Raw genomic sequence first — 26,485 nt, 5'->3', positions numbered from 1 at the left:
CGCGCCACCGTTGTGGAGCTTGTCTCATGCACGTCATTATTATTATCGCAATCGGCGGCGTGGCAGTGCTGCGTGCTAGCTAGCTAGGCGCCCACGCGCACATGGGCGCAAGTTGCCTCAAGCGCCGAGGATCCGACCGCCTGGTGTCGATGATGGGCGCAGCTATAGCACCGCCAATCACGACTGCAGCAGCGCGCGGCCCCCCCCCACTCCTTGCGGATTCGCGTCATTTGCATGATTGCATGGATGCTGAACTGCAAGGTGGCTGTGACTTGCTGAGCTTTAAATCTGGCACGAGCCACTTTCTGAGCGCGTCCGCTTCGAATCATCGGCCGAAGCGACGCTGCTTTCCGCGGGAAATTACCTTCACAGCCAACTGATGCTGTGTACAGCCGCGAGCTGTCGAGGTCGCTGGACCATATATCGATCAAGGATGCAGACCGCAATTATGAAAGCCGCCGGAGCGTTGCTGAAGGTGCATGGAGTTAGGAGCTGTGCTGGGCAGGACAGACGTAGCACAGCCTTCTGTCTGGGCTGTGGGGGAAACCGTAGGTGTATGATGCGAGCGCGGGCTCTCTTGGCTCCATCATGGAGGGGATGACGTGTGTGCAGCATTTGTTCGCGACCTTTCTGTTTCGCGTGCTGGCAGACGGCAGACTGAATCTGTCAGCCACGTGGACTTCGCGTCGCTTCTCGGTACGCGTTCCGGGCACGGCCGTGCAGGGCAGCGCGACCGCACCGCGCTCACTGATGTGTGATTTCTTCCAGCCAACGAGCCTCTCGGCTTTGTGAGCGCGCCCATACGGTAGCTGTTGCAGAAGCGAGCGTAGCGCACGCGCCGACCGAATCCAGAGCTTCTGAGCGCGAGCGTGACAACTTGGTTACAACAGATCGTAGTCGTGAGTCGCACGTTCAGTCAGTGCATGCTCTTTACGATGCTCGGTACCTCGAAAGCCATTATCACAACACACTAGTCTTGACCTCTGTCCCAAGCAGCTTTGGCCCTGGCAACTCAGCTCATAAGCTGCCTCAATAAGCCTCAGCTTCTGCTCTCCGCTTCCCGCCATGTCCGTCGTTTCTAGGTCCACTGCGTCTCTGCGAGCCGCAAGGGCTCCACTTTCTCTCTCGACGAGTCGAAGGAGTTTCACCACCGCAAACGCCGACGGTATCCGCGTAGCCGCTGCTGTAAGTGACTACTAGTCGGGCAACAGCAAGTGCTTTGCTCGCTCAGGACGCCGGGAGAGGGGTCCCTTCAATTTGATGCACAAGAAGGTCAAAATCATGCCCGGAGGCTCACGCTTTCCCTCCCCACAGGACGATGGAGCGCAAACTGCTGCGATCACGGTGGCTTTGAACGCTGGACCTCGATTCGAGAGCTCTCCCGGTGCCGCTCGTGAGTAGGCCTCAAGCTACGGTTGTGCCGGCGCTTGCGCGCTGCTCACCCGAACCGCACCCGATTTGTGCTCTGTCTGTCCCATTAGACGCTCTCAAGACGTGAGTCTCCTCCCTTTGAGGCATCGCCGTGTTCTCAGAGGTACGCGGTACTAACACGACCTGCTGCGCGGATCTGTTGCCCGCTCCAGCTTCGCCTTCAAATCGACTGAGAAGCGATCTGCACTCGCTCTGATCCGCGAGACGGAACTGTACGGCGGTGCCCTTTCTGCAACGCTGTCCAAGGAACATCTCTTCCTGACTGCGGAATTCTTGCGTGGAGATGAGTGAGTGTGCACGACTGCAGGATGAGCATTGCAGGGGCGAAGGACCAGATGTGTGGCTCATTTAGGAGCGGAGAGTGTGGAATGGCACACCGGTCCACAGCAAGGAGGGCTACGGCGAACAGGAGCTCAGAGTAGAATTCGAGTCTGTTGCCCCATTTCACAAGGGCATCGCGAGCTGATGAACATGCCATGCACCACAGGGAGTTCTTTGTGGAGATTCTCGGCGAAGTGCTCGGCAAAAGCTCCTTCTTGCGTCACGAATACGACGAGGTAGTTGTGCCCTCTCTCAGCGACGAGTACCAGATCAACCAATCTACTCCAGCCGCTCTAGCCCTCGAGGACTTCACGCAGACCGCCTACCGTCAACGTGGGCTCGGTGCCAGCTTGTACGCGACTCCCGTCTCCCCCCTGAGCTACGACACGGTGACCTCTTACGCGAAAGCGGCTTTCGCCAAGTCCAATCTTGCTGTCCTTGGCACCGGCATTGATGCTTCAAAGCTGTCATCGTTGGTTGGCAAGCACTTCAAGTCCATCTCCGCCGGCAGTGCTCTGAGTCCCGCACCTTCGAAGTACTTTGGCGGCGAGAACCGCATCGCATACCTGCCTCCTCACGGCTCCGACTTTCCCCGCGCACACGATGCGCACCTTGTGCTCGGCTTTGAGGGTGCACCACTAGGATCTCCTGAGCTTGCCGTTCTGCGTGCACACCTCGGAGGCCAGGCGTCAGTGAAGTGGAACGATGGCTTGTCAGCGCTTTCTAAGATCAGCGCCTCCAACTCCACCATCTCTGCGAACGCTTTCAACTTGGGTTACTCTGAAGCAGGCTTGTTTGGCGTTCAGCTTTCTGCTCCTCACGCCAAGATTGCAGAGGTTGCAAAGGCGGCGGCTCAAGCAATCAAAGCGAGCGCTGACAGCCTCTCCTCTGAGGAGCTTGCTCGTGCTGTTGCAAAGGCTAAGTTCGAGACTGCTTCCGCATTGGAAAACCGCGCTGGTGTTCACACTCTTGCTGGCAGCCACGTAAGTCCCGCCAAAGACGCTCGAGAGTTGAACAATTTTGACGCCTCGACACTGTGCTTTCTCCATGCGCGTAGCTGTTGTCGGGCAGCCCCGTCACAACGCTCGAAGAAGTTTTCTCCAAGCTCGAGGGCGTTAACGCTTCTGCTGTCTCATCGGTGCGTGACCCTGCAAGCTTGCTCAAATCACCGCTGTGGAGTGCCGCACTGACTACTCTGGCTCATCTTCGGACCCACAGGCCGCCGGTAAACTCCTCAAGAGCAAGCCAACAGTTGTGGCAGTCGGCGACGTGCACAAGTTGCCTTACGCAGACGAGCTTCTGTGATCTGATCCCAGCGAACTCTACTAGAAAGGACGCAATGCATTCGATTCACATTAACTTGACGCGGCAAGTGCTCGCAGCCTGCGACGACCGGTGTTCAGGGCGCCTTGACCAACGATTTGATCATACCTTGATGCCGCCGAGTCCTGGCTGGCTGATTTCACCTCGCCGACCTGCGTGCGCATCATTCGCCTTACTTCCACTCATGCGTCACGTCAAGCTTTCCATACTCCAGGTGGGGAACGCTAGCTTTTGGATCATGCAATTTTTGCGGTTGTGTAAAGGCCGCGGCGTACTAATGTGACATGTGAAGGATCGACCGCCAGGGCAGGCCGAGTGCATGAAGCGATGTGCGCACCACAGTGCATCTGCCTGCCTCTCTTCAGAACGGCAGGGTCTGGTGAAAAGAGTGTGGCATTTCGTTATGCGAATGAGCCACACATCTATTCGGCGGGGACCTCGATCTCTCCCTCGTTGATGCCATCGATGATGTCGTGGGGAGGTTGACCGTCGACAGCTAAAGTAGCAAAGAAGTGCGAGAAAATGGGTTAATGTACTGACTTGCACAGAAAGACTGGCTCTACTCACTGCAGCCAACAGATTGCGCTGTGCCGAGAATCTCCTTCACCGTTCCAGCAAGCTCCTTGGCGAGAGACTTGTACCTCATCTTCCTGGCAATCTCGACGATTTCGTCGAAGGGGATGTTACCAGCGTGCTTGATGTTCTTTACCTTCTTGCGGTCACGAGGGGGCTCTGATGCACAAAGGAACACAGCGACAGCGTAAGCGATGATGGACGAGGACGAGACGGCCTCCAGCGCGGCGCTTGGTCAGGTCCAGCGATTTCAAGAGCAGAGAGAAGTGGTCTTGCTTCATCGGCTCTAGCACGCATCCCGCATGACCCAGTTTGCCCCTGTTGCCGCATGTACGTGGCATCAAATGCGATTCAAACTCACCCTTCAGCGCCTTGATTACCAATGAGCTAGCAGCGGGGACGATAGAGACGGCAGCCTGACGGTTTTGGACGGTGAGCTGGACAGTCACTCGAAGACCCTTCCAGTCACCCGAAGCTTTGGCAATGTCTTCTCCGACCTTCTTGGGAGACTGTTGCCACGAAGGGAAGCTGCATTAGAGGGACGCTTTGGAGAGTCCAATAGCAGCGTGACGCCTTACTTACCAGACCAAGAGGACCGATCTTGGGAGCAAGCGCAGAAGAGGCACCGACCTCACCACCGACGGCTCGGAGGTAGATGATCTTCACCTCATTGGGGTCAATCTTGGGCGCCATCTTGGAAGAATGTCTTGAGGTGTCACTACATTATGGGGCGTACGAATTGTCGGGTTGTCAGCGATGGGCCGTGCCACGCCAATCCATTGGCACCAAAAACAAGGTGGCGCGGAGAAGGCGAACCGACGCTCTGACTCGAGAGGTGCAACACTTGTCTGCCTAAGCCTTTGCACAGGCTTCACGACAAGTCCTCTCGGCTGTCTTGCGTGAGGCTCCTGAGCATGTCTTAGCGAGACTCGAGTATTTGGAACATTGGCCGACCATCCCGCGATCACTACCCCCTCTGTCCAACGTGACCAATCTTCCGTGTGCAATGCGCCGTCCTTCTCCTATCCGACCAAGACGCGATCCAATCCTTCATGATTGGTCAACATTGATGTCCCCCTCGCGAATCATATTTCCCGGCTCCTTGCCTGTTTTCCGCGTGCTCGCGACGTTCGCCTCTGGCAAGCCATGTACTGATATAGCTCCAGAGCGCCTTCCCTTGGCAATCGAGAGCAGAAGAGTGAGAAGCGGAGAGAATTGATACTCACGTAGCGTCGACTGAAAGTGGGTAGACGTGGTAAAGTCCTGAAAAGTCGAAATTGCCCTTGGGAGAAGTGTCGTGTCCCTCGCTGCAAAGCCAGAAAGCACGCACCCGCGGCGCCCGGCTGATTTGAATCCCTGGAAGTTCGCGCCGCGATGCGTGTTAATGCCTGTGGCGCGTTTGTATTGAGTCCAGCGCGCCATAATGATCCGGCGCGCCACGTGGTCAGAGCCGCACGCACTGCGGTTCGAGCGCCCCGGCAGCGTACTCGTGAAGCCTGCATGAAGCTTCTGGCCAGGCTGATGCGATGCGGCGCTCAAGCCTCAAGTTGATTGAACTGAGTGAAGGATCGCGGCCATTGATTCCACCATCTTCAAGACCCACCCAAGAACGATCTTGTGAGCTTTTCATCTGTTCAGGCGCCCCAATGGCTTGAACCCAATCAGCTAATCCAGCCACTTCGCTCCAATTGTGCCTTGACTCCTTCCCCCCTTCTTCTTGACGTTTTACAGCAAGATGACTAAGAAGAGAAGAAATGGCGGCCGCAACAAGCACGGACGAGGCCACGTCCCCTTCGTTCGTTGCTCCAACTGCGCTCGATGCGTCGTGAGTCACCATCTGGAGTCTCAAGCCTATCCTCTCGGCTCAAGTCACTGACAACCTGTCAACTTCCTGCTTCTTGCGATTCTCACAGCCCAAGGACAAGGCCATCAAGCGCTTCACGATCCGCAACATCGTTGAGGCTGCGGCTGTTCGTGACCTGAGCGACGCCTCGGTGTACGCTGGTGAGTATCGCTGCTTGCGTAGATGCCCAAGCGGGAAAGCGAGGTGGCAGATGGTCAAGGCGGCGACTGTGAGGAGGTGCGGCGGATGACATGGACAGGCGAGAAATTGTGGTATCAGGATGCATAGGCTGCTGGGCATACCGATGGATGCAAGCGGCTGTCTGAAGAGGATGCTGTGACTTGGGCCAGCCCATCGCCAGCCACTCGGCTACATCGCGCACATGCTCATCACCAAAGTTGGTCTACTTTTCCTTTCAACAGAGTACGCTCTGCCCAAGCTCTACTTGAAGATTCACTACTGCGTCTCCTGCGCCATCCACGCTCACGTCGTTCGTGTGCGTTCGCGCGAGGACCGTCGCAACCGCGAGCCCCCTGTTCGCGTTCGCTACAACAAAGACGGCAAGAAGATCAACCCTGCCGTTGCTGCTGCACAAGACCGTGCTCGCACTTGAGCGCGCGTCTAGTGTCATGACCAGCCATCCTTCGGCTATGGGAGATCACGGTCGAGGGCCAAGCTGGATGGCGACGGGTGAGGGTAGTCGTGATGCGTAATACAGGTGCTTTGCGCGCTGTACTTCTCGCCTCACTTGCGGTTTGGACAAAAAGGGACACAAACACAACCATTTCCCGAAACCAAATACATCCATGTACGCTATGACAATTGTCGAGTAGCTCTTCACGCATTGAAATAGCTTTCGCTTTCGCTCCATGCGAGTCGCATGATTGCCCGAACCTCCCTTCCAATTGCATCGCGCTGAGCGGTCATGGGTGACGGAGAGTGACCAATCCTGTAACCACCAGTGTGGTCACACCGCTCGACGACGCCTTTCTGCGCCGCCGACTGAGATGCTTGGCCGAGCGACATGGACACGTTCCATGCATTCCCAGCCTTGCTCAAAGCGTTTCTACCGGGATGCGATGACACTGTGAGTCGTCACTGGTCTTACAAGTCGCCGGTCTGCATGGTGATTGATAAGATCCGCGCTTCTGGTGGCCACACACCGCAGGCTTGTCAGATCTGTTGTCGGATCGAGCTGAGTTCGGGTGTGGTTCGCGACACGATTTGTCAAGCATAGGTCCCTCCGCCGTAGTCGTCAGTCTCGAGTGTGGGTACGGCTCGAGGGTCATGGAATGGACCCTGACGCAACGCCTTTTGCGCCTTTGGTGAGGGCGCAGCTAGGCGGGCTGCGATTGGCTGCTTGCACACCGGCACACCGCGTACCGGTCTTTGCTGGGCATCTACAGCAACGGTCACGAGTGCGTGCCAGGACCAATCAAGTCGCGTTGGCGCTCGATGGGAGGGAGTCGATCACAATTGTAGTTGGCCAAGCTCCAGCGGTCGTGAGTCGTACCTTTTCACGACATTTAGGCTTTGTGTCTCGTGGGTGCAGCTGGATGTGGTCTGTCTGGATAACCGTCTCCCATTCGTGCCAAACACCCTAATCGCCCCTCGAAGATCTTGCACGCCATACTCAAATCTGACTCGTCCCGACCTTCTACGGCTCGAGTGCACCTCTCACATTCACTCAATCGACGAGCAAGCTGCAATTGGAGCTTTGAACATCCTCCCCTCGCAAACATTTGTCTGCAGCTCGTACTCGAATCGCGATCATCCACGCGACTCAAATTCAAAATTGTGTTTGTTTGCCTGCAGGTCTCTCCAGCTTCCTCCAGCTCCTCGCTAGCTTCCGCCGCGGAAGAAATTCGCTTCCAAAAGAACGAGCGGGAAAGAAGGAGGGAAGCATTTGGAGAGGGTTGTACCCGCCCAGCTTGCGCGAATGCATGCGCTTCTTTCGGCACTCGACCGGCATCTTCATTCTGCGCTAGCCGAGGGGAGCGAGCGTGTTGGGAGGCGGGCAGCAAGCTGCTCATCAAAGCGCGGGGAAAGCGCCGAGAACCCTGCCTCGTATCACCCGTGGATGCGCGAGCAAGCTTGCACGCTCCTCACCAACCTTCCTCATCTACTCCTCGAGCCTCCTCTCCGACGGCCGCAGGGAACAAGGAGCTATGCGATCTCAATAGATAAGGCTGAGCGCCGCAGCATTCGTCCCGCCAGCCATCTCGAGGACCAAGCACCTAAAAGCTGCACTGCGTCCACACTTACCCGCGGCCCTTCATCAGACCAGCTGGCATCAACCACCCTTGCACTCCACTCACGCTCTGCAACAGACGTCCAAATCGCCCAGATCTGCTCTCTGTACGTACTGACAAGTCCAGCGCTGCCATGCCTATCAGCCTTGGAGCTCGCAAGTCTCTGGCTAAAGAGGCTGCCCCAAACGGAAAAATGGGTGCAATAGGATCCTCCCCAAATGCAGAGATCAGCACTGAGGCTCCCTCCATTCTGGGCGCGCAAACGCGCATTCTTCCTCGTTCGGTCTCTCACAACCGCACTGAAAGCGCTCAAAGTCGACCGGCTTCGGCTGCAGGGCCCTCCTCCGAAGCTGCACACCAGCCCTCAAGCAGCCTCAGACCGCTGCGCCTCGTTGCCAGCTCTAGCAACATCTCACCCAAGCTCACTGCTACTGCAACGAATGGAAGGGGCAACATTGGGGGGTCTGCTGATGCTGATGCTGCCTCTGCTCTACGTCGGCCAGCCTTCAAGCGCGTCGAATCTGCATCCGCTGCTATCCTTCGCTCGAGAGCAGCTTCTCCAGCACCGAGTGCCGCCGAATCATGGACACAAGCAGGTGATGCAGAGGGCGCATACATCCGCAAAACTTACGCACACTTTGACTCGCGCGGCGTCGAAGACGACGGATTCGTGGAAGGGCAAGAATGGACGCGAGAGAGGGGTCAAGGCCATGCGTGGGAACAGCCAGATCTGGGCAGAAAGAGGAATATTTCTCGTGCACGATCCGTGACACCTTCGGTAGTTGGAGCAAAGACAAGGATAGCGAATAGCCAACAGCGAAGGGATGTGGCTAGATCAGTCCCTTCTTCCCCGTTGGTCGGACATAGGAATCTTGCGCTCTCTCCCGCCTTCGAAGGGTCCTCGTCTAGGCAGATCTTGCCTGGTCGGCTCAGACCTGGCCCAAATGGCTCGGATCGCCTATCGCCTATCCTCGCCGAAAGCTCACTAGAATCCGATAATCCAATGCACCGCGCTGCTATCTCTCCAACACTTGCCTTGACGCAAGACAGGCCCTCGCTCGATCCCATTGTCACTGATGGCGGCGGCGCAGGCCTCGGACTCGTCCACTCCGCAGGCCTGTCGTCGGCAGTGGAGGAGCTGGCTCCTTCGCCTTCGGCGCCGACTCTCGACATCATCCCCCCGACACCAAATCCAGCCTTGTCACCTACCCAGCCATCTGACCAGAACGCTCAGCAGAGCGGTGCTTCAAGCACTCTTTCGCCTCGTGACTCCTCGCATCTTGGCAGCTCGTCCACAGAGACCTGCTACACTACCGTCGATCATTTCTCCGACTCGTCCGGTGCTTGCCGGCCAGATGACGATGTAACGCGGCCTTTCAGCAGCGAAAGCATCGTCAGCCTCGCACGCAGTGAGGAGAGCGCCTTAAGCGGCTCTAGACGTCTGGAACTGCTGCCAGGGCGCGTCTCGGGAACCGAGGAGCAAGACCCTGACTATGAGGGAGAGTCACACCAAGAGAGAGAGGCGCGGATTGCTCGCGAGGAAGTCATGAGCAGCATAGACCGTTATGGGTTCTTCGCCAAGGAGTTGAATGGCAGCTCATCAAGGCCCCCTAGGACTACCATACTGCCCGCGCCTGCGTTTGCCAAGCTGCCTTCCAAGCGGAGATCAGCTCTGAAATCTGTCAAGAAGAAGCCTGCTCCTAAAGGAAGTCCGACAGTGGGCAGCGAAAAGTCACCCTCGCTGATCGGAGCATCTGGCTTTGCCAAGGGTGTCAACGACGATGTCAGCGCTATCGATAGAGTGCGCACACATCGTACTGCGCTCGAAGAAGCGGTGAGAGCACGCGAAGCGTTGCGGGTCGAGAAATGGCAGCGCATGCTTCGAGTCGATTCCAGGGATGCAGGCGGCAACGTCAGCGGCTACAGACTTGCGCCGAATCTCGTTCAGAGCAAGAAATTACGGAGAAGGGTTTACAAGGGTGTGCCTGATCGATGGAGATCCGCTGCTTGGTGGGCATTAGTTTGCGACGGCCATCACTCAATCTTCGCGAATGGGGATGCGAGGCCTGTCGCAGCCGCTGCGAAAGCCAACCCAGGGACGGGACACGGCCGCCATGAAAGCGAAAGGAGCAACACCGGCACAATTGCCTCCACCTCTCCAGTAGGGACGGCCCGCAACCGGAGCGTAGCGAATGGGTCTCTGGCAAGTGACGCTGAGCATCGATACGCAGAACTGATCAAGAAACCCAGCCCTCACGACGTCCAAATCGATCTGGACGTGCCTCGAACAATCAGTGGTCATGTTCTTTTCCACACGCGATATGGACAAGGCCAAAGAGGTCTATTTCACGTCTTGCATGCATTCAGTCTGCATTGCGATGACTGCGCTTACTGTCAGGGAATGGGCCCGATCGCTGCAACGTTGCTGGTCTACTTGCCGCCGGAGAGGGCCTACGCATGCCTGACCGCCATGCACGATGCGCGCGAGTACGGTCTGCACAAGACTTTCTCTCCTGGCTTTCCCGGGCTAGTGGAGAGTTTCTACGTCCAGGAGCAGTTGGCTCTAGCGTATATGCCCGACATAGCGCGACAATTGCTGGAGCAAGACATCACGACGTCAAGCTACGCCACGCGCTGGTACATTACGCTCTTCGCGAATGTCGTGCCCTTTCAGACGCAGATTCGTCTGTGGGACGCCCTACTGTTGGACGGTGCAGACGTGCTCGTCATCTTCAGTCTAGCGGTGCTGTGGGCGCTCAGAGATCGCCTCATCCATCCCAATGCGACGTTCGAGACCATCCTGGGTGCTCTAGGCGCCGAGCTTTTGCCCGAGGACGATGATGCGCTCATGAGATGGGTGGAACATTTCAGTGCCCGGGACGATGTCAAGAAAAAGATCGCAAAGGCGCACAAGGAGTGGCACGTCCGTGAACTTGCCGGTGACGCTCATCTGACGTAGACTGGGGCAAGTCGCTATGACGAGACGCACAAAGATCATCCAATGCACAGATCATCGATTCTGCATCACTTGTACCTCGCACTATTATTGCGCCTTGTCTTGAGACTTGAGGACCGAATCTGCGAGCGACGATGGTCAACCTCATGATTTTCCTTGGTCAATTTTCATGCTTGCTGATTTGCGAAAGATCTGTATAAGCCCGGCCGTATTACATAGAGTCACGGCGACGAACCAGCAGATAAATTTCGGTGAGGGGGAGCAACGGGGTGAAAGGTGCATTTGGAACATACTAGCGACGCGTGTGCTGAGAGTTGTCTGAATGCGTAGAAACACTATTTCGGAGCCCCACGACGCCAGGATGTCGACGTGTCAGCTGGTTTTGGCGGTGGCGGTCCTTGAGGCTGGGCTTGCCCTTCCGCAAGGTTGCGTAGTGCACCCATTTGCCTCGATCCGTTGGATCCGTATGGAGGAGTCGCAGGCAGTCCTGACCCTTGCAACGCAGCAGCGGCCATAGGTGCGTTTTCGCCCGATCCGCCTCCAAAGCGCTGTCCATGGGGAAGCGCAAAGCCCTGATCGCCGTTACCTGTCTGTGCAGCACCACCGATGTGGAGGTTGCGGAACGAATTCAGACCAGCAACTTCCGAAGCACCGAACGAGCCTGAGCTCCGATCACCACCGCCCCGCCCATGTTGTGGGAGTGCGGAAGAGCGTGAGACCGGATAGTTAGGCAGAGCTGTACCAGGACCGGGTCGAGGTCCCAGCGCTGAGCTGGCGATTTGCTGCTGCTGCTGAGACGGGAGCAGGCTAGCCTGTCCAGCTCCTGGAACGAGTCCGTGTCCCACGCTTCGATACCCGGGGGGATAAGAAGGAGCAGGCGTTTGGTAGCGTGACTGCAAGCCACCAGAGCCACTGGATGCGCTGCTATGGTGACTACCGTCAAAGGGCGAGACCGATCTCGTCGAAGATGCGTTTGCAAAAGCGGCACTTCCGGCGAGAGGATGCCGGCGCGGAGCTGGTAGTACTGCCCCTGGCAATGGACGATGTACGCCGTGCTGAGCGCCTACCGCGCCGGTGCCGCTCGGTCCGAGCTTCAGTGCAGGCGCCCCACCGGATCCCGAAGCCGTCCCGCCCCTTGGATAGGTGGGGACTATCCGCCTGCCCATCCTTTTCACCTTTCCATCCTTTACCTTCTCCTGGGGATTACCAAACATTTTGGATCCTACACCTTCCTTTCGTTCATAGTGCTTGCGCCACGTTTCCTCCTCTACCATGGGCTGGCCAGGATACGAGTCGTAGGATACGTCCATGGCAGTGGATTTCAGACCGTAGGACCGCTTTTCGTCTTCGTCGAGTAGCCAAGGGGTGTGCACGAAGTCGGGATGCAAATTGCGCAACGCAGGCAACCACAACTTCACGAACTCTCCATGCGAGTCGTAGTCTTTCGCTTGCTTGATGATGTTGAATTGCCTAGAGGCTCGAGGATCGTTGCCAACGCCTGCGACATACTGCCAATTGCCGTAATTACTGGTCGCATCATAATCTATCAGTTCACCTTGGTAGAACTCGGCCCCAATACGCCAGTCGTAACCGAGGTCCTTCGTCAAGAAGGAGGCCACATTCTGACGGCCTCTATTCGACATGAACCCGCTTTCTCGGAGCTCTGTGATGTTGGCATCGATAAATGGTATACCCGTACGGCCCTCAAGCAGTCGACTAACGGGATTCTCGCGACCATCCTTGACCGGATCCCACATCTTCCACCAGCCCGGTTGAAGCTTCTTCTCAGCTTGCCGGGGATCAGTCGCGCCCTCGAATCCTTCGAGCTTGAAAAGAAGGTCACCATACTTTTCGCTGACGCAGAAAAAGTAGTCCCGCCAAAGCAGCTCGAAGCGCACCCAGTACGTGTTGCGATCTTCACCAAACTGACGTTCGTGGATGTCCAAAGCCTCCCATATTTGCCGAGGTGAGATTGAACCGTAAGCCAAGAAGGGAGACATCTTGGTCGAGTATGCGTGGCCAACGAGGTTGTTGCGCGTTTGCTTGTATCGCGCGACTGGAGGAGGATCCGCGCGTCCCCATCTACTCGAGTCGGCGCTCTTGCCCCTGATAAAGTACCACTCCAATCGCTCTAGGGCGGAGCTTTCACCTCCACGATTTGGAAACGCCGAAGCGGGGTGCCGTTGTTGGAGAAGCTGACGAGAGGCGATGGGTTTACCCGCGCTCAGTATGGTCGGAGAGTCGCTGAGGGGCGCCAACAAATAGCTGAGAATGTCGAGAAAAGAGACTTGACTTTCCGTCTGTGCTTGATCCTCTGGCGGACGAGCGAGAAGGCCATCAACGTCAACCTCGTACGATACATCGAGAGAATAGTCGGGAGTCTCGGGAAGGGCGGGCGGAAGCGGTTTGAACCGTTCAGGTGGTCGAAGGGTGGGCCGAACCATAGCTGCCTTCATCTCTTCGACGCGTTTGCGGTATGGTGTGAACACGTCGGGCGTCTCGCTGATGTCGAACGGTAGATCGGCTGGGTGGACCAACGTCTTGCCGTGGACGAAGCGCATCGGCACGTTGAGACCTTGCAAGCGTTCCTGAAGCTGCGTCTCCACCTGTTCCTCGTCGTGCGTCACCTCCTTTTGCAACCATACGCCCTCGACCTCATCACCCCTAGCCTGGAAAGCTTTGACGAAGTTCTCAACTACCACCTCTGGGAATCCAAAACGGATGACCAAGTCAGAGCCAGCGGCGCGAAGACGGGATCGTAGATCATAGACAGCTTCTGCGATGAATCTAGCACGGAACCCGCCAGTCTTCCAAAAGCCGTAGTTCTTCGTTCTTGCCTCTGGTCCATTCCGTTGATATCCAGGCAGGCCGCTGAGCTCAATAACACGCTCGTCGAAGACGTACAATGGCATCAGGTAATCGGCACGGCTGAACAACGCTGATCCGGCGAGAACGTCTTGATTGAATTTGGTAGGAGGCCTCTCGGCTGCGGGTCCAGGAGGAGGTTCCGTCATGTGTGCACTGTCGGGCGTGCAAGGCGGGCGCGAATGGGTGAGTGTAATAGTACAGCTGACAAGCACGCTCTGGATCGCAATGACACAGTAGCATTGGAATCGTGCAGATCTTCGGCTAAGCTTGCAATGACTCACTAGTGGAACAAAGCATTGTCGTTGACTCGAAGATCCAATCGCATCAAGCATATAAGTACCCTTCTGGGTGCCCCCTCCTCGTGAGTGTCATCGCCAGTCGACATGGCAGCTCCAGTCCATGCGCTCGACGGCCTGTGATGCCGACCGACCGAGCGCAGTGCGGCTGGATCAAGTATGCGAGCGACAAATCGTTGATGGTATCAAAACAGTGTAACGAGCGTGCGAAGGCCGGGTGGGGTGCCTCGACCAAGTGCTGAGAATGATTACTGTGAAGCCCGAAAGAAGTGTTGATTGCTTTGGTGGATCTGCGTCCCAGCGGTGTGCCGGAATTCGGTGCGGCAGGTGGCAATGTATCCTTGGAGGTAATCTCGCACGAAGACCTCTATTATGACGCCGAGAGTCACGAAGAGCGTGCAGAGTTCAGCTTGGTGGAAAAGCCGCCGCAAAATCCGCCGACTCAAACGTAGGCGGGAGGAGGACCACGTCGCGGCCCAGTTGCAAGCCGAGGATTGTGCTGGAGCAAGCTCGCCGAAATGGAGCTGCAAATTGAGGACAATGCAGAAGAGGAAGGCCAAGGCAAGATGAAGGGGCTGATGCGATGAATTCACAGTCAGAGGCAATCTGAATGCGGCCGAGGATGATTCAAAGTTGTGACAGGAAGTCTTGAGTGAAGAGCCACGCGAGAAGGGCTTGAATCAGAGGATCTAATGAGAATCAAATATCAGACCTCTCTACATGCCACGCCCGAGATGAAATCGCTCAATTGAATGCGCACGAAAGAGTCAAAGACAACTTTAAAATTTTGCACTAGCTAGACGTAATCCTGAGAGGATTCACATTCAAAATTGTAATTTACGACACGCAAGTTTGAATACTTCGTGGGGCCCGCGCCCGTTCCGCACGGCGGTCACGTTGTTGAGCTGCATGAGGTTTGATGCCTCAGTCTGACAAACGCTTACACAGCTGCAGGCCCGCTCCTCAACCAATTGAGTCCATTCAAGGGGCGTTTGGCCAAGCAGCAAGTGAGGTCTCTAGACCAACTATGACCTCTGAGGACTGCTTCACGGTGGCAAAGCAGCTGTTACACTTCTGAGTATGAGTCAAGCCTTGGGGATCTGGCATGGGGGCAGCATGCAGCCCCCCTGCGTTGTGTCACCCCGCAGTTCTCGATCGCTTGCAGTGGAGCAAGGGTGGCCGCGATCAGTGCGGAGGGAGAAGCGCAGATCGATCGAGATTTGACATGCATGAGCTTCGTGTGGCGTCGCGTGACTGCTACCGGCGCACAAGCATTTTGCATGAGTAATATAAACTTCTGCGGCGTGTGATTCATCTAAATCGACGGCTCGCGTCAAAAATACACCAATCACAGACTCAAACTCTTGACTCCCTGGACTGAATCAGTAGTGAATCAGAACGCGAGATACGAGAGACAGTGGGAATGGAAGAAGCTAATCATCACCGATACAAGCAGTGGTATTCACAATAAAGCGTCCCATCTCTCTTACCGAGGCCATTAGCCATTGTAAACTCACAATTTGATTCGTACATCCTAGCCGCTCTCGATCGAAGCGCAGCCTTGCCGCTACTTGAGTCAAGCATACTAGTAGTAGGAGTAAGACTAGCATCAGTCATGGGTAATGTGAAATCTAATTTGTAAATCCTTAAGGGCTCATTCAAGATTAGAAGCAGACGATCGTGACGTGGCGTTACGTGACTTTGTCAAGTCAAGACTCACGACTGTCGCCCGTGACTCAAGACTCATCATTTCTTCCAAACGTGGGCCGCTGCCGCGCATCAAGGCGGCATCCACCTCGCGCAGACCCCGGCCATCCTGGCGCCTTGAGCATCGATCGAGCGGGACCAGGGCAAAGCGGGCCGATCTCAGCTCCTTCGACCGATCGTCGCGCGCTTGCAGCAACCATGCATGCATGCGTGCATGCATGCAGCACCAGCAGCAGCAGCACTACCGGCACACAGCATCGTCGCACACGAACCGCGTGCGGCCAGCAGGCGCACGTCGCAAAGAATTCACGAAGCGGAGAGAGACGAGCTGCGGCCCACAAGATGGGCTGCTGATCTCGAGTTATTCCCGAGAACATCTTGTGTACAACAGTCGTGAGTCGCGAGTCATGAGTATTCACTCAGACTGGTTATCGGGGCATTTGAGCCACATCAGTCAGAGTGGCACAAGGCATTCCATCCACGCTCATTCACGTGATTGCAGGGCCGTTGAGAAGAGCTGTCAAGAGGCTCAAATCACCCTCGGACCAAACGCGGGGCGCCTCATTTGCTCGCGCGTCTATATCATCGCAAGGCCGCAGCGCCGTCCAGCATGCAGCTCGCGGCTGAAACGATCACGCGACGCGACGTCTTCCTACACACTCGGACTCGTGACTTCTGACTCTGACTCGATCGATGCAGCTATATAAGGGCCGTCATGGCCACGCCTACTCCCGAGCTGCCTTTGAGCAAGGCAGACTATCGGCACGTATACGAACCGGCAGAGGATACGTTTGCGCTCTTGGATGCGCTCGACGCTGATGCGGATCGCCTACGGTCGCTCAACGGCGGCGCTGGCATGCTATGCGTCGAGATTGGGTGTGTACTTCTGCTCCAGCTCGCTGCTAGCTAGCTGCCTCTGCCCCAACCTGTGCATTTGCGCGGTATGCGGTCGCAAGATGTGCAGAGATTTGACTATGCTCCATTCTTCTTTTTTTTGGAATTGTATAGGAGCGGAAGCGGGTGCGTGTCTGCGTTCCTTGCCGCGCTTCTAGGCGCCACAAATGCTGGTGAGAGGCCCCCTTTGTCGTGCTGGCGGACCAGCAGCGTGTCTCTGACGAGATCTGGGCCGCTTGCAGCTTTCCTGACGTTGGATGTCAACGACAAGGCAAATGTTGCGACGGGGCGCACAGGCACGGCAAATGGGGTGCGTCACTGACCGGGCAGGATGAGAAGATGTCATCTTCGCCACTGATCTCGACTTCCTCACGGATGAACGCAATGCGTAGGTGCACTTGTCTCCCATTCGCTCGGATATGTTGTCGGCCCTCTTCTCGAGGTGCAGCAGTCGCAGTGAGAGCGCCACATCCGGTCTCGTCGACATTCTGCTCTTCAACCCGCCCTACGTACCCACGACAGAAGCCGAAGAAGCTGCCGCACAGGCAGATCAAGCCATTGCAGGCGCATGGGCCGGCGGATCAATGGGCACCCGTCTGGTCGATCAACTCATCGAACAAGGCATAGAGGTGAGACAGACCTTTTCGCAATTGCTCAAGAAGCTCGCGCGCTAGAATCTTCATGTCAAATCCTTTTCAGACAGTACTTGCTCCTCGAGGCATCTTTTATCTCGTAGCAATCAGAGCGAATGATCCGCCAGCTCTGATTCGGCGACTCGAGGCCCGCGGGCTGTCAGCAGAGGTGATTGACGCTCTTCCTCGGCCGCCGCGAGATTCTCTTGACTGACCTTGGTCGTCGCTTACCTGTACAGATCGCTTTGCAGAGGCGAGCTGGGGGAGAGCATCTCTTTATCATACGAGCACAGCGCAAGTGAAGGAGTGCTCCTCACGCGCGCATTAGCGCGATCAAGACGAAGGGTCTTTCGGCGAGTGCTAACACCTCGCTACTGAGGATCAAGGTGCATAGCATTTCAGCTCAAGCTACAGTTTCGGGACGATTCAACGCCAAAGACGCCTTGGCCTAGTTCATATACGTCGAGGCCTCGATGGTGTCGGGCATCTCGGGGATCTTGACAGAGAAGCGACTTTGAATGTCCTCGAGGACCTTCTTGTCGTCCTCCGAAGAACTGAACAAGATAGCGAGACCTTTCGTGCCGAAACGCTAAAAGGGCCAGGGAAAGGTCGAGTTGGTCAGCGACGACCGCGCCTTTTGAGAATGTATGCAGCACGGCACTCACACCAGCACGTCCAGCACGGTGCAGCCATTCATCGGCAGACGTGGGAGCATCGTACGAGATTGACAGGTTTACACGTTCGACATCGATACCTCGCCCAAACACGTCGGTGGCTGTGTAACGCGACTGTATCAGCTCATGTACACATTCACGTGTTGCGCACCGTGCCATGCAAGTACGCACCTACGAGGATACGCTTCTCAAATTTCTTGAACTGCTGGTATCTCTCGATACGTTCGTCCTGTCTCATACCGCCGTGCACGCAGATCGAAGGGAAGTTGCACTCGATCAAGAGCTGGTTGAGCTGATTCGCTCTCGCTGTGCTGCGAACAAAGATGATGACCTGGCGAGAACGTGTAAGGGGTCAACTCATGGTCGCTGCCTGCGCATGACTTGCGCGCTGCTCACCTGATTGAACTCCAAAGAGTCGAGCAAGTCATTGAGCTTGCGGTTCTTCGCGTTCTCCTCAATTTGCACATAGTATTGTTGCAGGCCGTGCAAGGTGAGCTTAGCGCCGTCGTCGACGTAGATCTCTAGAGGCTGTGTAGGCAAAGCGATGCCAACAGGGGTTCAGCCGGACGCATGTCGAGCGATCAGAATTTGCACCACTCACATTCTGCATGAACTTCTTGCAAGTCGGTCGGACTGCCTCAGAAAGTGTAGCACTGAACATCATCACCTGCTTGTGGTGTGGGGTGGCCCGGAAGATGTCCTGCACATCTCGACGCATGCCTGTCAAGACGCAAGGCGACCAATATCAGTCACACTGCGAGCTACTCTTCGTCCTGGCCTGACTTACCGATCTCTTCGAGCATCTTGTCGCATTCATCGAGGATGAAGTGCTTAACGCCGCTAGCTTTCAAGCTCTTGTCTCTGACAAGCGCGTTCATACGGCCCGGCGTACCAACAACAATGTGAGGGCACTTCGTCTTGTCCTTGAGCGTTGCCTGATCAGTAGCAACGGGTGTGCCGCCGTAGAACACCGAGGTCCTGACGTCCGACATGTACTTAGAAAAGCGGGCGTACTCGTTGCGAATTTGGAACGCCAGCTCTCTGGTGTGGCACAAGACGATGACGGACACCTCCCCATCGACGGGCTCAATCTGCTGAAGAGTGGCCAGGACGAAGACGGCAGTCTTTCCCATACCCGACTTGGCCTGGCAGACGAGGTCCATACCGAGGATAGACTGAGGAATGCACTCCTGTTGCACTGCAGCGTGAGGAGCATGATGTCATTCCAAAGCTCCTGCATGCCGAGAACCCTTGAGATTGCTCACCTTCGGAGGGATGCTCAAATCCGAGATCGGCAATGGCGCGCAGAAGTTCTGGCTTCAAGAGGAAGTCTCGGAAACCTGTGGAGTGAACACCAGCATAGGAGTTCTGTGGAGGTGAAGAAGGTGTGACAAGCAATGCAGGGCGTGCCAGTAATATGCCGTCGTGCAGATTGAAATGTCGACGAAGTGGAGACGGAGTGAAGTGGAGGGCAATAGATGAAAAGAGACTGTAAGAAGGATGCTCGACATACGAATAACATGAGACAGGCAAGTCTTCTCCACTCTGACAATGTCGACAAATGTCTTGCGCTCAGCACGCGCACTAGGTCTCTGCTTCTCTTCGAAGGTCGTTAGACGCCTTATCGATGTTGAGCCGCCAGTCCGGCGTCCTTGAGCCGAATTCCGAACACTGCTCGCAAGCAATTTCGAGTTGACCAATGTGAAAGGGGTTCTTGTCTTCGACATGTGCATCTCTCTCCGTTGTATTACCACGACGAAGGATGTCGTTATGGCTAAATCTCCCAAATTTGTGCGTTTGCCCTCGACTTGCGGTCCAGAGGTCACAACGAAGAGAGACCTGCCCTATCCCGACGCCAAACTTCCGCCACATGCCAATTGTTGAGGGTCTTACACAACTGGACCTAAAGCATTCTGCCCCAGATACGCCGGGCGCTCGTCCCCATGGACGAAGCACCAGGGAGTTGACAATATGGGTCTGCGCCGCGACTGCAGACCAAGCTTCTGACTCGAATAGCCGAGCGCGCACTAGACAGCAGGAGGCGGTCGAGATGAAGAACAACGACTAGAGATCCCGGAGCTGAAAAGAAGGAAACTGAAGAACGGTGCTAAGATCTGATGCTCGCCTTTTTGGTGTCTGTGGCTCCCTCTGCGCCGTTAGCTGCGCCGTCGGTGGCACTGGCTCCATTGGTGGTGGTAGCGTCGGCGACTTGAGGAACCTCCTCCTCGTAGTCGATAAGACTGCAAAGTCAATGGTACGCATCGATGAAGCGACGAAGAGCGAAGCGAAGAAGTAAGAGAGGGTGGCGTTGCCAAAGGTCAGCAAGAGTGGAGCATGGTTCTAGTCGTCGGCGAGGCCCATGATCTCGGCGGGGCTGTAGAGACGCTTGGACCAGATACGTACTCCTCGTTGTCCATGATGGCAGCAATAAGAAGCGTGGGCGAGGGTGGGAATCTGAAGAACAAGCGGTGGATCTGACCAATATTTCGTCGCTGTGCGCGTGGCGGATGGTGATGGTAAGGATGGGAATTGTGAATCCAGACTCGTGACTCTGGCCTCGCCATGGACGCATGCGTGACGATGGCGACGACGCGCCGTGGTCCAGCGTGCAGCGTGCGCGGCGCTGGAGGCACGAGACACCAGCCATGCATAGGCTCCACAGCCACGTGGCCTCTCGGTCCACGCTGTGACGGATGGTCCGAGCAAGTCCGCGGAGGTGCGCTTGCACGGTCCTCCATTCACACATTCGCGATTTGCTGGGGTTGCACGCGCATGCACCACGTTCGCCGGTTCGCACAAACACCGAAGCGTCCCGGTGTCAAATCACGCGCCGTCTTGAGTGTAAGTAGTCAGGAGTACTACTCACGACTCGAGCCCCTCGACTTGACCACCACCTCTCACGCCACATCGGCGGATGGCGATCCAAGGATGAATGGCGCATCAAAGTCAGACTCCAAGGCCCTGCCTGGCAGCTCTGGCACAAGCCGGCACGCGCACAAGCTTTGCGAGCACTCGCAGCTTCCTGAATGGGCACACGACAATGCCTTCATCATTGGCGGCTATCGCAGACCAGGCGGAACAAACGATGAAGCGCAGATCATCCATGCCTCAATCACATCGGCTGAACAGACGGCGGAAGTCCCTGGCCTTCGCAAACGCGTCAAAGGCAGCAGCAACCAGGCCGAAGGCGATTTGCCGATAGAGGCCTCCGCGCAAAGGCCAAGACTTTTTGAGCACAACTCAGTCAAGGCGTGTTGGGATAGCGTTTGGCTTTACTGGCACAACGAGACAGGTGAGAGGCGTGCGGCGCAGCACAGCACTCGTTGCGAGCCGCGGAGCGTGTTCTCTCGGACGCGAAGCTCACTCAATTCAAGTCCATCCCGTCGCCCTCTTCAAGTCAACATTCACACGCATCTCTGGGGCTGCATAGTCGCCATCGCTCTGCTCGCTCTCCACTTCCTCGCACATTTCGATCTGCTTCCCCGAGCTTTGACCGCGCACCTGCCTGGCAGAGCACTTCTGCTTGCTCACGCGCCTGCACCTGGATCGAGCCTCGAGAAAGCCCTGCTTCGAGCTCACTCCTCCCCCAGCATCCCAGCAGCCGCAGCCTCGGGAGGATTGTCGCGCTTGCTGCGGTTCAGTGGCAATGCTGCAGCATCAAGCAGTGGGTCTCGCGATCTCTTGCAACAGCAGTTGGCCACACTGTGGACCTTTGAGAGCGCCACCAATTGGGCTCCTAATGGACCTCTCGACGTCTTGGGCTTCGCCATCTTTGGTCTCGCAGCTGTAATTTGCTTCGGTTTCTCCGCCGCATTTCACACGCTTCACGCTCACTCGTGCGACGTCTCAAAGCGAGCCAATGCTTTGGACTACATTGGCATCGTCGTAATGATTTGGGGATCTTTTCTGCCAGGTCTTCACTACGGCTTTCAGTGCCACCCGAAGCTTCAAGCATTTTACGCGAGCATGATCACGGTTCTGTCCACCTGTGAGAGCAGACCATGCAATTGCGCTCGTTCCTCACCTGCTGGTCCTTACCACTCTACTCGCATCTTCCGGCAGTCGCTGGTGCAGTGGTCTTGTTACCCAAATTCAAGACACCTGCCTATCGGCCATGGCGGACATCTGTTTTCATACTCCTAGGTTTGAGTGCCGTCTTTCCCGTCGCGCACGCATGGGCTCTCTACGGCGTGAGCAAAAGTCATGAGTGCACGTCTCATGTCGAGAGGCGCCGAGATACCGCTTTGCTGACGTCATGAAGCCCGCCTTGCGCAGATCGAGATCCTTGCACGAACGATGGGAATATATTGGTTGATGTACGTATTCAGCTGACGACCGGCGCCAGTGGCTTGCAAACGAGTGGCTGACCGAGTTCGGGTCAATGTGGCGTTGATACTAAAGAGCGAGTGGGGCCATGTATATCATCGGGGCTCTCCTATACACTTTGAGGATACCAGAGAGATTCGCTCCCGGCAAGTTCGACTACATTGGAGCAAGTCACCAGATGTGAGCAAACATCAAGCCTGCTTGTTGCGCCGTATCGTCGCTCCCGGCTGAGCCATGGCGAATCTTCTCCGCAGCTTTCACGTCTTCATCCTATTCGCAGCTTTGGCGCATTATGTGTGTATACGAAGAGCGCACAGCTTCTGGAAGGTGGCAGCGTCGCTCTCCACATCTACCACGCTGGAAGGTGTATGCAGGGCTCTAGAAGAGTTGTAGACTACCATCGGATCGAGCACCGCAGCGCATTGGCACGATTTGACCGAAATAGAAGACCTGTTAGACGAGAACACTGGCTCGAGCTGCGTTCGCCATCGGATGGCTGCTCGACGTTTGCACACCGGCGAGCCGACAGGCTTGTACCTATGCTGCAGTCCCCCTAGGACGGGTGCCGAAGGGCCTCCAAGTTCAAGCAATGCTGAGTAGCTGAGCACGAGCCTCGTGATGGACTGCTCGAGCCGACCGTTTTTGATTCTGAGCAGAGGCAGACGGGCTTGTCGTCCGCAAGGCAGGAGCGACCGAAGACGAGACGAGAGTGCTCAGGGTCAAGGATCTCTTGCGGGGATAGGAGGGCAATGTCTGCGGAAGCTCGAGGATTTCCACGCTGGCAAAGGGTGACGTCTTCTCGGATTCTGCACTCGGAGCCGGAATCGGCGGCGGCGGCGGCGGTGGTGGCTGCACGAAGGCTGTGAGGGGATTCATCTTTCGCCACATCTTGCTAGCGGGAGATGGGGTATTCCGTGCTGGCGCTTTGCTGTGCTGTCGCTGTTCCTCGAGCGACGTTGCTGGGGCGGGCGGATAGGACAAGTCTTGTACCGGCGAAGAAGGTGCTGACGGTGGCATGCGGGCACGGCGTTGGTCCGGCGTACTTGCTCCGGGCCTAGGTGCGCAGATTGGATCTTCCAGCGAAGTGCGCTCACGGATAGGATGGCAGAAATTTCTGACCGGGATCAAGCTCCTGTCTTTGCCAGCGTGCGGTGCTGCGGTTGCTTTCGGGCCGTGTACCATGGGACCAGTGAGAGCGACTGGCACGATCTCGTTTGGAGCGCGCTGAAAAGCGCCTCGGGGAGAAGGCGATTCGTCGGCATTGCTCCATGTGCTCGATGTGCCTCCCCTGCTCAGCTTCAACTCCAGGCTCTTGGCGCGATTCGTCTTTGACCTCTTGTCTTGTGCAGGCCGAGATCGAGCATCTTCATTCACCTGCGCAAAGTGCGCGTCGAAAATGTCGATGATCTCTCGAAGGGCTCTGGATCCGGCGACTGGATCCGTCTTGGCTCGCTCCTTGCGCGTAACGGCCAACGGGACGTCGACCCTCATCGCGGGTGCGCTGCGCATAGGCTGCAAGCGTTGAGCGTGCTGCACATCGTACCTGAGCACGCGCTTGGACAAGTTAGAGTCATCCGTTTGAGCTCCCAATGGTGAGTCGCGATTGAGCTCGTGGGGATCGAATTCGTGCGGTCGGGTCGCAGCCTGTGCGGACGACGACCGCTGGGAAGAGGAGAGCGGGAGTTCTTCCACACTGCGTGTAGCCTGTCTTCGGTCAAAGTATCCAACGGGAAGCGGAGATCTGGCTGGGTATCTCCAATCCCTTGATCCAGCAGCTGCCTTCTTGGGTGAAATTTGCATGGTGAAAACAGATGTTCGTGCTGCGCAGGAGACCTCGAAGCGCTTTGGACAGGATGAGCGCCACCAAGCCTGCAATTGGTGAGTCAAGTGCGTGCGTGTATGGTTGGAGAGTGAAAAGATGGTATAACGGAGGCTCAGCGAAGGTGTAAGCAACTTATGAGGCAGAGGAGGGTGAGGGCGTACAGGGACACCTTTGAAGCACAGTCACAATCCTGAGTGTACCGTTCGCTGACATGCCGAGTCGAGGTTCCAGTCAGACTTTTGACCAACATGACGCCACGACGTGGGAATGAAGCGGTATCAGTGAAATGAGGCAGCCAGCTGACCGTCAGTTGCAACAGTACAAGGTACCGCTGCGCGGTGGAGGGCATCGTCATCAGCAGAAATATGAAGCAGATGAGGCCGCGCGTGCTGCCGGTTCCGGTCCAGCGACAAATTCAGACGCGAAGCCGAAATTGGCGTTGTTTCTCAAGAATCATCCTTCGCGGTCCACCGGCTCCGTCGCGGCAAATGAGACCGATGTCTTCGCAACCGCGGCTGTGTAGCTATGTAGCTATGGTACGCCTGGCCGCGCCTTCCTCCCCTCAACGCAGAGCTTGAAACGCGAGCCGCCGCACCCTTAATTTGCTTAGCCGGGAAGCAGGGACCGTGCGGTGCGGACTTGACGATGGTCGCACGTTGATGGCAACAGTGCAGGCGCGCAGCCAGTCTACATCATCATCATCGGTCACAGTCACACTTTTGGCAGCGTGCTTCAAAAAGCGAAGATGGTCGGGATCGCCACTGCCTGTGGGTTTCGCGGAGTGTCGAGTGGAGCAGTGCTCCAAGCGAGTCTCGGTTGCTCCAAGCGAGTCTTGGTGTACGACTGTCGCCTGGATGCGACAGTGCTGTCAGTCTGAGCAGCCATCAGTGCTGTGGTGCGACCCAGTGCTGATATGAGCCTCCTCTCCTGCAGTCGTCAGTATTGGACGGCGAGCACATTCTGAATAGAGACCTCCACCAATGACGAAGTCGGGGAGATGGGAGAGGCGCGGGGAGGTGCGAGCAGATGATTTGCAACCGCCAGTCACATCGCAGTGAGGAATTCCTTGAACATGAGCAGGAGACACGAGCCGCTGCGATACATCCTCCTCCGTCTTGACGCGCGTTGCGGCGCCAGCAGCATGCAGCTGAAACCGGGCCGCCCATGCCCGCCGCGAAACCCATATAATATACGTATACAGCATGCTTGGCAGAGATGAGCGGCGCGGCGCAGTCACATAATTCAAATTAGTCATCGGCATCGATCACGCCAAAGGATGACAGCTATAGGATGTTATGCTCTTCTGACTGTGACTTGATTATGCGCGTATAGCGCCTGACCGGCGCGCACCGTCGCCGCACTTGCTGAACCAAGCTTGGCGCCTGTCATCACGATCTACTCGTCGCTCATGACGCGCGACAACGGCTCAATTCACTCAAGACTCTCGATAGGACCCGTGACTCTTGAGTCATGAGTCACAAGGGTGAGTCGTGGTCCATCAGCAGGCACGTTGGTCTCGTGAGTATGAATCAGGATTGGCCATCTCCATTCGTCACTATGATGAATTGGTGATCAAGTGAGTACGGGCGCCTGACCGGAAACGCGGCACCGGCCACCAACTTCGAGCTGGATTGGTGACCATCAGTAAGTATTTGCGACGTGCGATCTCGTCGCTCGCGGCAGAGAGAGAGAGGGCCGCTGAAGAGCTTGAATCACCGATGTGCCGACGAGGCGGTCGGGACCAGCCAGTGGCAACCGCAGAGTCCACCGGTGACTCACTTGGCCGAGGAAGTCATCCTATATCCTCGCACGGGGCCGCGTCAAGGCGGACGGATCTTTGATCGGACTTTCTTGACCCCCTCACAATGACTCGAGATTGCTGCAGGACTGAGCTTGGTGATATTTCCTGAGCTATATTGCAAGCTGCCCATCGCAAAGCGTTGGACCAAGGTACGCCATTCAGCTATACTCAAGCCTCGTCCCTTAACGTTGTCAAGGCTTCATCTTCATTCAAATTGACATCTTTGCATCTGCGCAGCACTGAGGTGGGACCTAGAGGGCACGAAATGCGAAAGACGACGAAAAGGTCCAGCGAATACGAGAGCCAGAATGGTGTACCATCTTGTGCCAGGTGCTTGTCGTTGGACAATTCGAATGAGCCGTGACGTCGGGTGTTGGCCACGGGCTACTTGTGATGCGGTCGTCGAAAGGCAGGAGGTAGGAACGATAAGAACCACGAATCCGCGAATATGCGAAATCAAAAATCACGAATCACGAATGCGAATCAAGAATTTGAATGTTGTTGAACCTGCATCCATCAGCAGGCGGAAGGAAGGTTGCAGTCTGGACACGTGATCGCGCGCGACCCACGCGTGTAGCCAGTTTGGGTCGTGAGTCTTGAGTGTTGATGCAGCGCCGCGCCTTCCGTTCTGGAACAGCATGCGCTTGCGCGCACGCAGTCAGCAGGCGATGCATGCATGCATATGCAAGTCAAGAGTCACGGTGCTGCTGCTGCTTTTACATCAGTAGATGGGTGTGCGATGCGATGCGAGGCGCTGCAGCAGCAG

The 26,485-nt window shown here is 56.4% G+C and overlaps 12 protein-coding genes across 12 annotated transcripts; 7 read left to right on the top strand and 5 right to left on the bottom strand.

The window, feature by feature from the left end:
• The first annotated feature begins 21 nt into the window (after nucleotides 1-21).
• Nucleotides 22-581, top strand: IE81DRAFT_321729 (hypothetical protein). Its single transcript, XM_025513434.1, has one exon. It carries the CDS (start codon nucleotides 102-104, stop codon nucleotides 378-380), a length of 279 nt encoding a protein of 92 aa, XP_025371231.1. The 5' UTR covers nucleotides 22-101; the 3' UTR covers nucleotides 381-581.
• A 445-nt stretch (nucleotides 582-1,026) lies between these two features.
• Nucleotides 1,027-3,111, top strand: IE81DRAFT_321728 (putative QCR2-40 kDa ubiquinol cytochrome-c reductase core protein 2). Its single transcript, XM_025513433.1, has 7 exons — nucleotides 1,027-1,185; nucleotides 1,315-1,393; nucleotides 1,482-1,494; nucleotides 1,584-1,718; nucleotides 1,919-2,735; nucleotides 2,810-2,890; nucleotides 2,971-3,111. Exons 1-7 carry the CDS (start codon nucleotides 1,066-1,068, stop codon nucleotides 3,055-3,057), a joined length of 1,332 nt encoding a protein of 443 aa, XP_025371230.1. The 5' UTR covers nucleotides 1,027-1,065; the 3' UTR covers nucleotides 3,058-3,111.
• Nucleotides 3,112-3,497: 386 nt separating this feature from the next.
• IE81DRAFT_287693 (ribosomal protein L12) lies at nucleotides 3,498-4,341 on the bottom strand (the record flags this gene model as incomplete). The annotated part of the gene is made up of 4 exons (XM_025511725.1): nucleotides 3,498-3,571; nucleotides 3,643-3,807; nucleotides 4,010-4,157; nucleotides 4,231-4,341. 4 exons carry the CDS (start codon nucleotides 4,339-4,341, stop codon nucleotides 3,498-3,500), a joined length of 498 nt encoding a protein of 165 aa, XP_025371229.1.
• Nucleotides 4,342-5,236: 895 nt separating this feature from the next.
• On the top strand, nucleotides 5,237-6,281 carry IE81DRAFT_321726 (ribosomal protein S26e). Its single transcript, XM_025513432.1, has 4 exons — nucleotides 5,237-5,265; nucleotides 5,380-5,473; nucleotides 5,562-5,652; nucleotides 5,914-6,281. Exons 2-4 carry the CDS (start codon nucleotides 5,384-5,386, stop codon nucleotides 6,102-6,104), a joined length of 372 nt encoding a protein of 123 aa, XP_025371228.1. The 5' UTR covers nucleotides 5,237-5,265; nucleotides 5,380-5,383; the 3' UTR covers nucleotides 6,105-6,281.
• Nucleotides 6,282-6,709: 428 nt separating this feature from the next.
• On the bottom strand, nucleotides 6,710-7,561 carry IE81DRAFT_45784 (hypothetical protein). Its single transcript, XM_025517359.1, has one exon. The coding sequence runs from the start codon at nucleotides 7,522-7,524 to the stop codon at nucleotides 7,018-7,020; it is 507 nt and encodes a 168-aa protein (XP_025371227.1). The 5' UTR covers nucleotides 7,525-7,561; the 3' UTR covers nucleotides 6,710-7,017.
• Nucleotides 7,562-7,936: 375 nt separating this feature from the next.
• IE81DRAFT_287737 (RabGAP/TBC) lies at nucleotides 7,937-10,702 on the top strand (the record flags this gene model as incomplete). Its single annotated transcript, XM_025511728.1, has 4 exons — nucleotides 7,937-8,444; nucleotides 9,201-9,474; nucleotides 9,583-9,811; nucleotides 9,962-10,702. The coding sequence occupies 4 exons, from the start codon at nucleotides 7,937-7,939 to the stop codon at nucleotides 10,700-10,702; spliced, it is 1,752 nt and encodes a 583-aa protein (XP_025371226.1).
• A 332-nt stretch (nucleotides 10,703-11,034) lies between these two features.
• Nucleotides 11,035-15,947, bottom strand: IE81DRAFT_329046 (cryptochrome; the record flags this gene model as incomplete). The annotated part of the gene is made up of 9 exons (XM_025515122.1): nucleotides 11,035-13,720; nucleotides 13,849-13,980; nucleotides 14,116-14,438; nucleotides 14,576-14,659; nucleotides 14,724-14,811; nucleotides 15,133-15,235; nucleotides 15,381-15,516; nucleotides 15,584-15,811; nucleotides 15,843-15,947. 9 exons carry the CDS (start codon nucleotides 15,945-15,947, stop codon nucleotides 11,035-11,037), a joined length of 3,885 nt encoding a protein of 1,294 aa, XP_025371225.1.
• A 214-nt stretch (nucleotides 15,948-16,161) lies between these two features.
• IE81DRAFT_321722 (hypothetical protein) lies at nucleotides 16,162-17,870 on the top strand. Its single transcript, XM_025513431.1, has 7 exons — nucleotides 16,162-16,446; nucleotides 16,579-16,637; nucleotides 16,707-16,774; nucleotides 16,857-17,093; nucleotides 17,164-17,265; nucleotides 17,336-17,685; nucleotides 17,762-17,870. Exons 1-6 carry the CDS (start codon nucleotides 16,286-16,288, stop codon nucleotides 17,396-17,398), a joined length of 690 nt encoding a protein of 229 aa, XP_025371224.1. The 5' UTR covers nucleotides 16,162-16,285; the 3' UTR covers nucleotides 17,399-17,685; nucleotides 17,762-17,870.
• On the bottom strand, nucleotides 17,448-20,281 carry IE81DRAFT_336818 (P-loop containing nucleoside triphosphate hydrolase protein). The gene is made up of 9 exons (XM_025515487.1): nucleotides 20,174-20,281; nucleotides 19,896-20,010; nucleotides 19,036-19,138; nucleotides 18,558-18,968; nucleotides 18,372-18,490; nucleotides 18,167-18,298; nucleotides 17,942-18,101; nucleotides 17,762-17,871; nucleotides 17,448-17,685 (listed from the first exon to the last, which is right to left on the bottom strand). The coding sequence occupies exons 1-9, from the start codon at nucleotides 20,185-20,187 to the stop codon at nucleotides 17,545-17,547; spliced, it is 1,305 nt and encodes a 434-aa protein (XP_025371223.1). The 5' UTR covers nucleotides 20,188-20,281; the 3' UTR covers nucleotides 17,448-17,544.
• Nucleotides 20,282-20,594: 313 nt separating this feature from the next.
• Nucleotides 20,595-21,236, top strand: IE81DRAFT_299668 (hypothetical protein; the record flags this gene model as incomplete). The annotated part of the gene is made up of 1 exon (XM_025512204.1): nucleotides 20,595-21,236. A coding segment is annotated over exon 1 (537 nt), but the record flags the coding sequence as incomplete, so codon positions are not given.
• Nucleotides 21,237-21,520: 284 nt separating this feature from the next.
• IE81DRAFT_287750 (adipor-like receptor) lies at nucleotides 21,521-22,489 on the top strand (the record flags this gene model as incomplete). The annotated part of the gene is made up of 5 exons (XM_025511729.1): nucleotides 21,521-21,758; nucleotides 21,833-21,960; nucleotides 22,046-22,086; nucleotides 22,172-22,276; nucleotides 22,351-22,489. Coding segments are annotated over 5 exons (651 nt in total), but the record flags the coding sequence as incomplete, so codon positions are not given.
• IE81DRAFT_45488 (hypothetical protein) lies at nucleotides 22,409-24,050 on the bottom strand. The gene has a single exon (XM_025517358.1). The coding sequence runs from the start codon at nucleotides 23,894-23,896 to the stop codon at nucleotides 22,679-22,681; it is 1,218 nt and encodes a 405-aa protein (XP_025371220.1). The 5' UTR covers nucleotides 23,897-24,050; the 3' UTR covers nucleotides 22,409-22,678.
• Between the last annotated feature and the right edge of the window lie 2,435 nt (nucleotides 24,051-26,485).

Source organism: Ceraceosorus guamensis, assembly GCF_003144195.1.
Source record: "Ceraceosorus guamensis strain MCA 4658 unplaced genomic scaffold IE81scaffold_14, whole genome shotgun sequence".
NCBI lineage: Eukaryota > Fungi > Basidiomycota > Exobasidiomycetes > Ceraceosorales > Ceraceosoraceae > Ceraceosorus > Ceraceosorus guamensis.
This window is presented reverse-complemented; position numbering and strand designations above follow the sequence as displayed.